This window comes from Gadus chalcogrammus, chromosome 13 (assembly GCF_026213295.1).
Source record: "Gadus chalcogrammus isolate NIFS_2021 chromosome 13, NIFS_Gcha_1.0, whole genome shotgun sequence".
Lineage (NCBI taxonomy): Eukaryota > Metazoa > Chordata > Actinopteri > Gadiformes > Gadidae > Gadus > Gadus chalcogrammus.
Window position 1 is genome coordinate 5,264,881 of NC_079424.1, and position 11,799 is coordinate 5,276,679.

Here is an 11,799-nt window from a genome sequence, read left to right on the forward strand (position 1 = left end):
TCCCCCACCCTAATTAAATAACATCAGTGCGCTTAACGTTGTCTTGCCAACATTTCCATTTTTAGAACAAATAAGGATGCACCGAGGACGATTGTTTTACAGCTTTTGAATCCCACTCACTCAGACACTGTGGTCGGCTGACACCTCGACTCCTCTCACATCCTCATCTCCTCTCCTTATTCCTCTTTCTTCTCATCTCTGCACCCCTCCCCTCCTTTGTCCTCATCCTCCCCACTGGCCCTGTTCTCGTAAGCTTCATTAATGAGGCTTCATATACAACCAGATGAAACTCAGGCCAACTAGCTACTACAAGAGGTTAGCTGTTACCAGGGGTTAAGTGTTGCAAAGAGTTAAGTTAGCTGTGACGGGTTGATTGTTTCAAGGGGTTAGCTGATCAGGGTTAGGTTAGCTGTTTCAAGGTGTTAGGTTAGCTGTTTCAAAGTGTTAGCTGATCAGGGTTAGGTTAGCTGTGACAAGGGGTTAGCTGTGACAAGGAGTTAGCTGATCAACTAGCTGTACTTTACTCTAGGGAACCTGGAAAACACTTGAAATAAGCCTGCATTTAAAAAAAGAATGGCGCACACATTTAATATTCCCAAATATATATATACAATACACACGTTAGACAACCTAAAACATCACTTCTTTGGCACATGGATTTATCACTGAAATATTATATTTACAATTTCAGAACAGGCTATTGTGCAATTTCCAAAATGACGAATTTAGACGTTTTGGAATGTTTTACCCAAATAGGTTTTCCTAATGCGACACAGGAGGTTCATGGAGTCCAGTCGGGCAAATAGCCTGAAGACTACGGCTTCCAATGACCTCCAACTTGGTCCCAGATGGTTTAGTGTGGGGGTTGTGGAAGTTGTCGTAGTTTAAGGGCTTCCACCAGGTGTGGCCTCCCTAAGGAAGGTGCTGTAGTTTAAGGGCTTCCACCAGGTGTGGGCTCCCTAAGGAAGGTGTCGTAGTTTAAGGGCTTCCACCAGGTGTGGCCTCCCTAAGGAAGGTGCTGTAGTTTAAGGGCTTCCACCAGGTGTGGCCTCCCTAAGGAAGGTGTCGTAGTTTAAGGGCTTCCACCAGGTGTGGCCTCCCTAAGGAAGGTGCTGTAGTTTAAGGGCTTCCACCAGGTGTGGGCTCCCTAAGGAAGGTGCTGTAGTTTAAGGGCTTCCACCAGGTGTGGCCTCCCTAAGGAAGGTGCTGTAGATTAAGGGCTTCCACCAGGTGTGGCCTCCCTAAGGAAGGTGTCGTAGTTTAAGGGCTTCCACCAGGTGTGGCCTCCCTAAGGAAGGTGTCGTAGTTTAAGGGCTTCCACCAGGTGTGGCCTCACTAAGGAAGGTGCTGTAGTTTAAGGGGTGGGTCCAGAGGTCCTCGTGGGGCCAGGAGGTCAGGTCTTCGTCGGTCCAGAAGGTCCTCGTGGAGTCCAGAGGTCCTTATGGAGTCAGGAGGTCCTCATGGGGGTTAGAAGTGGTCCGGGACCGTTTGAAGAGCCTCCTCAGTGCTGCGCTGAGCGTTTACGTTCTAGAGACAACGAGAGGAATCACTCAGGTTGGAGCCATCTTGAACAGGCTTTCAAACTGAAAACAGTGTGGTACGTATTGTGTGCAGCCCACCTGCGTGTTGACCCATATTCACATTATATAGTCTGATGCTCTAATGGGTTCAGACTCAACTGTTCATTTTCTTTGAAAATGTATTTAGTAATACTCGTTGGGCTTTACATCATTACCACAACAGGCCAATTTCAAAGCCACTAAGAAATGTATTCCTTTGCTTTTCCCTCACCAATGAAAACCGTATAAATGCTTGCATATCACAGTGGCACAAGTCTTTTATTATGAACATATTAATGACAGTGAAGACTTGGGCCCGATTGGATACCATAGATAACTGGAAAGGTTCATCCATCCAGTAACAAAGGCAGAAGATGTATCTCCGACACGATACTTGGAATGAACAGATACATACACAGATGAAGAGACAACAAGAAACCAAATGGATAAAAACATAAGACTTTAAACATCATTTGAATATCGATCACAACATTTTTCAGTCAAATAAACCTAAAATAGAACAAAACTAACAGAGGAAAACAGTATGAGGTTTCTCATTGATGTTCAAGGATATATATATCAACAGATATATATGCTCTACAATAAAAGTTAACATGCAAACAAAATGACACATTTTAATGACAAACATTATCAAACACAAAAACGATGGCTTCAGGAATAACGGTATAAAAAACGAAAAAGGTAAAACGGGGTATTTTTTACTTCTATGTGCTTCCTAAACGGGGACACACACACACACACACACACACACACACACACACACACACACACACACACACACACACACACACACACACACACACACACACACACACACACACACACGTCTCTGAGGGGCCATGTCACAGCGGGGTCGTCTGAACGCTCCTCCGTCCCGCGGCGGCGGTCGAGGGACCAACATGAGGTAAGGTGGACGCCATTGGGAGGGGTGGGGGCCGGGTGGGTCATGAACCTACCTCGGGTCGGGTCCTGTGTGTGTTCACTGCCTCCACCTGGAGACACACCGACTCCACCTTACAGCCTGCGAACACGGACCGGAACGGGGACATCAGCGGACACGTTCATCGCCGGAGGCTACGGGCGTTTGCGTCAACACCACATTGAAAAAGCAACGGACCAGACCAGACACCCCAGGCTACAGGACACCACTTACCATAGGCTACAGGCGTTAGCTTCAACACCGTGTGTAAAGGACACTTCAGGTACGGCAACTCCTCTGAAACACATCAGGTTGGGTTTCAAAATAAGGTTCAGGTTTCAAAGGTCCGGATAAAGCTTCAGGTAACGAGACAGTGAGGTAACAGGCGTTAAGGTAACGGTACATTAAGGTCACACGTTAAGGTAAAGGTACCTGCTCCCTTGTCCAGGAAGTAGGCCAGCAGGCAGCGCATCACGGCCTGATGGCAGACGACCAGGACGTTCTCCTGCCTCTCCAGCTCCATGATGACCGGCTCGAGCCGCTGGACCAGGTCCTCATAGGACTGAGACACACGTCACAGGTTCAGAGTGGAGCCAAAGGGATCCCAGAGCAATTTGCATAGATCACATTTTAGAACTCTAGAACCGGCCAATCTTCATTAGTTTCATTCAGAAATTTCTATTGACATACTCTCAGCCGTCTTGAGACCAAGCCTTCATTAACAGAGATTAACAGTGCCCTCTGTTGGTCAAGTAAATAATTACACTACAACGTGACATTTTGACCTCGTTCGTGGTGCGTGTTCTTTGTAGACTGTTCTGGGAATCCAAACGGATAGACTCTGAACATGCCGTCGATCTAAAGTGGCTGGCCTGGTCCACTCAGCTCCCCTCCCCCTTGGGGTAGCGGTACTGATCTATAGTGAGGTCCACTCACCTCCCCCTTGGGGTAGCAGTGCTGATATCATAGTGGTCCACTCACCTCCCCCTTGGGGTAGCGGTAGCGGTATTTGTCCTGATCCCTCATTGCGAATTCGAGTGGAAAGCTGTCCTGGATCTCCTCGTACATCATCTCCTCACAGACGCCCTGGAGGGGGGAGAGGAGAAGAACGTGAGACTCTACGGAGGCAGGGTGGTGTGGAACAGGGCGGGGCTGACGGAGCAGACCAGTGGGGACGATGCTGAGGAGAGGCAGACTCACGGCATCTATCTCGTTGAGAGCCTTCCACTGTTCGTAAGGAACTCCCAGGACCTCTGCGGTCTGGATGGTCCTCTTCATCTGGCTGGTCCACACCTTCAGCTCCTTGATCTGCTGCTCCTCAATGAACTTCCTCAAGCCCTGGCCAAACTAGGACATTGAGAGACAGGACGTTGTGTTACAGCATACTGCATTGGTTCATGTGGAGGTGATCCAGTCCTGATCAAATATTTGAATCCTTATAGATAGATCCTTTTAATAATCCTTTACAGGAGATTGTGCCACTGCAGCCTCAAGACATAATTCCACACATTTCCTCAGATAGCTTCCATTGTTAATAAGTAAAAAATCCAATAAATAAATACTAAAACAAAGTGCAAAGTTATTTTTCTGCATTGTAAAACCTTATAGCAGCCGGTATAGAAGACTTCCTGTATCTCTCGGTTTTGCACATTGGTGCAATCAGTCTCTGACTGAAGGTGCTGCTCTTGATCACCTTCAGGGCGTGGAGTGGGTGAGTGGGGTTGGACATTATTGACCATTGATTTTTTTTTATCCTGACTGAACGTACGTCTCTGCCGCGGTCGGACAGGCCCGAGTCACCACCGATGCGTCCCTGGATGTTGAGGTCGCTCTCGCCATGCCGACAGAGGTAGATGGATCGCGGCGTGATGTGGATGTTCATCAGGTAGTAGACGATCCGGCTCTGGATGTGGTCCAGGACCCGGTTCACAAGGAAACGCAGACCCACGTCCATGACCTTGATGTAGGACAGGTCCCTGAGGGCAGAAGGGGTACACGTCATGTCATTGGCCGTATGGAGACGGCTGGTCCAGGGGTCTGTGGCCTGGCGGACCTCACCTGTCCAGAACCTCGTCCAGAGGCTGGTAGGACGTCTTGTAACACTCTATCCTCTTCATGAAGTCCTCCACTGCTTCTTCTGCGTTGCAGTTGATGTAATCGGGGCTCCCCAACTTCACCTGCTGTAGGGGCAGGGTGGAGAATAGTTAGCATTAGTTTTAGCTTGAGTAGTAGATTAGTTTGCGTTAGTTTAGTTTGAGGAGTAGATTTGTAGATTAGTTAGTGTTTGTTTAGTTAGAGTAGTAGATTAGTTAGCGTTAGTTTAGTTTGAGTAGTAGATTAGTCAACGTAAAATTAGTTTGAGTAGTGGATTAGTGAACGTTAGTTTGGAGGACAGGCCTCATCCAACTAATGAATTGAACTTGACATGACGAGATGATTGCAGCGTCGTACCACGATGTTTGCTGCGATGACCTCTGGGTCCTCACACACCGACTCCACGAAGAACACCTGCAGGGAGGAAACACACACCCTGAAGTTCAGAAACGCTAGTCATCGTTAGTCAACGTCTGACCCACCTGGCGCTCGTTAGTGAACGTCTGACCGCTCGTTAGTGAACTTACTTTGAAGCCGTTCTGCTCAGCGAAGCGGACGATGGTTGCCCTCCGCTCGCGCGTCGTGTTCGTGGCGTCGAACACCTGAGGAGACGAGGAGGGGAGTGAGACACTAGAGAGGAGCAGTGATACACTGGAGGGGAGTGAGACACTGGAGGGGAGCGGTTGTACACTGGAGAGGAGTGAGATAATGGAGGGGAGTGAGACACTGGAGGGGAGTGAGACACTGGAGGGGAGTGAGACACTGGAGGGGAGTGGTCCTACACTGTAGAGGAGTGAGACACTGGAGGAGAGTGAGACACTGGAGGGGGGTGAGACACTAGAGGGGAGCGGTCGTACACTGGAGGGGAGTGAGACACTGGAGAGGAGTGAGACACTGGAGGGGAGTGAGACACTGGAGGGGAGTGAGACACTGGAGGGGAGTGAGACACTGGAGGGGAGTGAGACACTGGAGGGGAGCGGTCGTACTTATAGAAGCCAGCCTACATCACAGGCCAGTGTTCCTACAATGAAAAAACGAATCACTACTCTCACCAATTTACTTGAGAGAGTAATAGTAGTGTGGTGTAGTATAGTATAGTGCAGTGTGGTGTGGTATAGTATATTGAACTTTATTGTCATTTAGCAGAGTACAGTGTATGTATGGTGTAGCATATGCTGTAGTTGGTGTATGCTGTAGTGTAGTATAGTTAAGTGCAATGTAGTATAGTAGTAGCCTGGCTATTGCCAGACCAAGCTCAATCGTAGATTGAGCTTGGTCTGGGGAAGCTGCTTTCATTTTCTTCAGCACAAGAGGCGTGATCAACGGGCCTAGTTCAACTGACTCGGTACGCGATTGGGTGCTTTCCGTCGCTTCCCTGTCATCATTGTGTTAAACCAGCCAATAGCGCGCCAAGGAGATGAGCCAGCTTGGTGATTGGCTCCCGCAAAAATTTATCGGAAGCAGAAAGAAATGTATTGCTCTTCTCCAGACCCTTGTGCAGGGCGAACTCGAATCGCCTGTAGAATAGGCGGGGTTACAGGACACCACTTACCATAGGCTACAGGCGTTAGCTTCAACACCGTGTGGAAAGGTCCCAGTCTAGTATAGTAGTGTAGTATAGTATAGAAGTGTAGTGCAGTGTAGTATGGTCTAGTGTAGTATGGTATAGTGTAGTATAGAATGGTATAGTGTAATGAAGTGAGGGTAGTGTAGTATAGAAGTGTAGTGCAGTGTAGTATGGTGTAGTGTAGTATGGTATAGTGTAGTATAGAATGGTATGGTGTAATGAAGTGAGGGTAGTGTAGTATAGAAGTGTAGTGCAATATAGTGTAGTATAGTATAGTGTAATGTAGTATGGTATAATGAAGTGAGTGTAGTGTAGTGTCTTATGACGTGCTCTTGTTGAAAGTAGTTCGAAACGGGTCGCTTTTAATTCACTTTATTTGTTAGTATTTCGGTATGGTAACTATGAAGCAAAAGGGAGGGAATTGTGTCTAACACTTGTAGAGATAGGAAATACCGAGAGCTACTTCAAGCCCCGGGCTTAGACCCGAGGCTCTCTGCGGGGCGCCTATGGATCTCTGACCTCCTCTGGCTCTGGGCGCTGCGAATGGACCAAGTAGGCGTGGCCTATGTGAAGTGGGCGTGGCCTATGTGACGTCTTAGCTGCGGCTTCCGCGTCTGTCTTAGAGATGCTGCCCTCTGTGGCTGGGGTAGATATTACAGTTTGTATGTTTGATCCTGCTCCCTTGTGGCTGTGTGGGGGTAATGCAGCTTGTGTGTTCGATCCTGCTTCCTAGTGGCTATGTGGGGGCAGCTTATGTGCTTAAAATACGTAACAGGTATAGAAGTGTAGTGTAGTATGGTGTGTGGTATAGTGTGGTGTAGTGTAGTGTAGTGTGTAATTCTACTCACGGCCACTTGCCCCCCTCCTCCAGTGAGGTACTGATGGACATCGCTCAGTGCTGACAGCGCACACTGACTGGAAGTGAGAGAGTTATGAATCATTATTAACGCAAGGTCTTAACGATGGACACAATAAGCAAGAGCTATATTAAAAAAGGAACCAACAAATGTCATTGCATACGAATACGAATAAATAAAAATGTATTATTCCCAGAGCTATAAGCCAACTAACAGATGATAACTGTTCGTGATAAACACCAAATATTATAACATTAAGATGAGCCCCTACATACTGTAACAGTTTGATACACTAATGATTATAAAATTACCGCCGGATCTTCAGTCCTTCCTCGTTGTCTGTGCGGAAGAACTCAAAGGATTTGTAGATCTTCAGGAAGTCTCTCCTGTATTGGCCCACGTTGAACTCTGGGCAACAAGGAGATTCACACATGTTTATTTTCAGAATAAGGAAAAAAACACAAAAATATTTACTTTGGTTGTGGGCGTGGCGGCAGTGGGCGCGGCGGCAGTGGGCGTGGTTGCCGTGGGCCACCTGCAGTTACCTTTGGTGGGAACACCGATCCAATTGAGGTAGCGGGTCAACTTCTTTGAGATGTAGGTCTTCCCTCGCGCCGGGAGTCCCACGGTCACGATGAGGGTCGGGCAGTTGGTCATGCATACTGCGGGAGGAGGGACACAACCAATCAAGATGAGATAAACCAATCAAAAGCATTATAGATGAGGCAGACCCATCCATTCTAGATGAGACGGACCAATAAAATAAAACTGTGAAAACAGTGCAACAGTAATAAGTCAACCATTCGTAAGCAAAATAGTACAGATTAAAAATATATATTCTAGAAAGACCTGGCACACGTGATGTCTGCATTTTGGAAAGTCTCAGAAGAGTGAGATGTATGTGTAGGCCTAGATATATACATACCTACATACTGTACATACATAAGTAGATCTTCTGGGAGACATTCTAAGAAATACTCCTGAGACCTCAGACACCTCACTTGTACTAACACCAGGTCTATTTATAATACTTTTTTTTTATTTATGTTCTATTTTAGTTATTCATTTTTTACGTTTTACCGTTTCATTGTTTGCAAAATTAGTAGTTTAAAACGTAGAAATTGTATGTTAAAAAAAAAAAATGCCAAAGACCAGACCTTAGACCAGTGTTTGTAGGGGCAGGACTATGTTCCTTGCATTGATCATTCCTCAAGACTTTTGTAAACACCATCGTATTAAATGATGTAACTTTGTGGACCGCAAAATAGAGCCACGAACAGCAGACACGACCAGATAACCCAATATCCATGCGTCACGTCCATCCACCTCTTCGATAACATTAACTCCGTTAGTCAGCAAACACGACCTCAGATACTGAATGTTCTCTGCATCCCGCCGTTGAGTCTTACCCCTTCTCTGAAATATAGGCGCTTCAGGCAATCCGTTCTTACACGGAGTCCAGATCTTCCTCAGCGGGTTCTGTGTGAGAGAACAGGTCTCTAGGTGGACGTCTTGCCGATCCATAGTCCATCGCCTTCATGAAATAACGCACTATAAGTGACTGGTGGCTTTTATATCTCCCATCAGCTGAGGAGCAGCGCCACCGTAACGACTGTAATAGACTTCAGCTGAGGAGCAGCAGCTCTGTTACCGTAACGACTGTAATATACCTACAGCTGCTTGTCTAGCAGTAGAACAATACATTGCAGTAAATTGGAGTTACATCAACTAATATTTATGCTACTCATGTGTATGTCTGATATGTAAATAAATATAACATACTAGCTGGTTTAAATACGGTTTAAATTAAGTGTATATCTGTGCAAACCACTGAGTTTACGATAGTGAGACCATTGTAGGTTGACCAAAATAACACGGCCTCGGGGGTTCATGCGGCACACATGGCCAGGGAATGCACTGCCTTTGGACCAATCACAACGAGGCAACATGAGGACGGCCAATGGGAGGAGAGGACGGGGTGATGGCTTCGCCTACTGCTGTGGACCGAGAAAACCGTAAACAACCGGGGCGCGTGTCAGGTGGTCATGAACCCTGAACTTTATTCTCTTCATGTGTTTTTAATGAACTGATGAATTAATGAACATAACCACTATTTGATTCGGCTAGAAGAGCAACATCGTTGTTTTTCGGTCAATTCGTTTCTTTCATTCAATTCACAATGCACAACAACAAACCCTAACACAATGAAGAATATTCTGTCTAATGATTAACCGATCATTCTATTAGTCGAGTTACTCGTCTACTAAATAAATCAAATAATGAAATACTTTTAGTGCGAGTGTTTGTTCTGCACATGAAGGTAGCTAGGCCTAGCAAAAAATACCAATACTACTTATGTTATTATGCAGCTTTACAACAAAATACAACACGGCACAGGGAATGCACACGCATACACTACCTACTAAATGTGTTTTAAATACACTATCTATTAAATGTGTTTTAAATACAAGTGCTTTAGGGTTCGCAGCCAATGAGCTAGGATGCAGTACCGATGATTGAACAGCAGGGGCCACCGTCTTCCCTAGACGGCATCATTAATATTACGTTGCGATCATAGCCTAAAGAAATACGGCGTCTACCATTGGTTTACACACAACCACTGAAGATATTAAGTTTTTATGGTCTCACCTCGCAACCAGCAGCGGAAACAGTCCATTGAGGGCAAATTTCATTACTGCATTGCAGTAGTTAATGGCCAGAACTCCTTGATACTCAATCTAATAACGTTTTAATTAAATAAATGACAAACGGTATTTCTCCCAATAAAATGGAGATGATCTAGCCACTGAGAGACTTTTCTAACGAATGTGGTAGGAAGAGAATGAAATAGCAATCTTCTCATTGACTTCGAATGGTTGTGGACGTTAAATAAGAGGACCAACTACCAACCAACAGTTCAGGTCTGATCTATCACAGTCCCGCATGTAGGCTAATATAAACCCATAGGACCAGAGAGCTCCGGGTAAACAAGACTGTCCAACAAAAGCGCGCGTCCATGCGCGCGGGCACGGCTGCAGCCGCCAAAAAAACCTGAGCGCGTGACCTCTCACCCAGATAACGCAACAACGAGCGTCGAGCATTACGCATTACGCATTACGCACTGTGTTGTTCTGTGACGGGCGGCTGGGAAGTGCACACATTGGAGAACAACGCGACCCACGACGCGGCGAGCCGCTGTGAAGAGGTTCAGAACAACGGGACATCAGAACACAAACCATTGCGAGATTCAGACGGCTCCTGCAGCCAGACCAGTTAGACAACTGTGGTCTACAGTCAGTCAACCAGGAACCCGGTTCTGCGTGTCATCCCTCCTGGTCCTGAAACGTTTGACCCTAATCAGGTCAATGTTCCTTTACAGCCCCATAGTTCGGATAACTCTCACAGCACATTCATCTGGATCCAGCGCAATGGCAATAGATCTTTTATTTATTATCATTTATTTAAACAATATCAAAAATGTTAGTCTTGCTTGTTTTAATGCTCTTTCTTAGAAGTGACCTATATCGCATGAAGCCGCACATTCAGCGGTGGCAGTTCAGAGTAGAGATCTTTCCCAGGATGACAAAAATATCCCAAATCACTAACCATCCCTGAGGACACCACATGATGCACCGAGACACACTGTACCACCACAGGCCCACCAAACCATCGACTGCCCGGTCCCTCGTAACCCCACTACAGGACGTGGAGTTCCCTGAAGATGCTGAATTGATTTCCCCCCCCCCCCCTTTAGAGAGGATGACAGCAGGTATGAGGAACACGTCTCCACAGCCAGACGGACAGTAACCCTCACTCAACCCCTCACTACTCACTCAACCCCTCACTCAACCAGTCACTCCTCAACCCTTCACTCTACCCTTCATTCAACACCTCACTCAACCAGTCACTCCTCAACCTGTCACTGAACCACTCAACCTCTCACTCCACCTGTAGACCTACACAGAGTTATACTGTACAGAGGAAAGGTGTAGCTCACCTCTAAGACGGTTGAGCTCCACCTCCCCACAGAACAACAAGCTGCTACTGATTCACTTTAGTGTAAATGCTCCACTAAAGTCCGATGCCCAGGAGATGCTGGCCACTGGGGATGCTGAGCCAAGGAGAGGCTGCTCAGAGCCCAGGAGTCTGACAGTGGTGGCGGAAACTCGCAATACTAGTTTTCCATCTATTCGTTAATAGATCGACAACTAGATTCGTTGATAGATCGATCCATCGACGATTCAAAACAGGTTGGAAGTGTACCCCCTACCTGTCGGGTGTCGCGTGGCGGACCCTCTCATACTACGGCCGTTGATTTCCTCGAAGCTGTGCGGAACGCGTCAGTCTGCAGCGCCGGAGCCACCACAACCGTCAGACTCCATCTGGAGAACTTATCACCGCGACACGCCCCTTCTGCGTCCGCACACACCAATATAATAATAATAATAATAAATTAAATTTATATAGCGCTTAATATGGTACTCTAAGACGCTTTACATATTGCCCTATCAAAATTATGTGAGACAGACTAGGAATAAAAGAAAAACAGAGGTTTTTCTTTTAACCTCTACAGACACAAATGGGCGTTCTCGTGTGGTGGGAGTTCCCGTTTACGCAGACTGGAACGCCCCCATCTTATTCTTCGTCGCCTTTCTCGCTGAACTGTATTAAAATTAAAATACAAAAAAATATATATATTAAAAAAGTGTACTACTCCGAAACCATGTAAATAGTGTTGTAAATAAACTTCCAAAGCTTTTCAAATCTTATTTGGCAAATAAC

General features: G+C 46.4%; 1 protein-coding gene across 3 annotated transcripts; it reads right to left on the reverse strand.

Moving 5' to 3' along the window:
- Window positions 1-228: 228 nt before the first annotated feature.
- LOC130401571 (6-phosphofructo-2-kinase/fructose-2,6-bisphosphatase 4-like) lies at window positions 229-11,522 on the reverse strand. 3 transcript variants are annotated; one of them, XM_056605406.1, is made up of 14 exons: window positions 8,427-10,280; window positions 7,563-7,679; window positions 7,329-7,425; window positions 7,009-7,075; window positions 5,121-5,195; window positions 4,951-5,007; window positions 4,558-4,679; window positions 4,268-4,475; window positions 3,700-3,846; window positions 3,481-3,585; window positions 2,932-3,061; window positions 2,734-2,796; window positions 2,537-2,601; window positions 229-1,527 (listed from the first exon to the last, which is right to left on the reverse strand). In XM_056605406.1, exons 1-14 carry the CDS (start codon window positions 8,539-8,541, stop codon window positions 1,468-1,470), a joined length of 1,428 nt encoding a protein of 475 aa, XP_056461381.1. In that variant the 5' UTR covers window positions 8,542-10,280; the 3' UTR covers window positions 229-1,467. The 3 variants fall into 3 exon arrangements, with proteins under 3 accessions (XP_056461381.1, XP_056461382.1, XP_056461380.1); XM_056605407.1 differs by lacking the exons at window positions 229-1,527; window positions 8,427-10,280 and adding exons at window positions 1,551-1,952; window positions 11,288-11,522; XM_056605405.1 differs by lacking the exon at window positions 229-1,527 and adding an exon at window positions 1,553-1,952 and having other exon boundaries at window positions 8,427-10,284.
- Window positions 11,523-11,799: the final 277 nt, after the last annotated feature.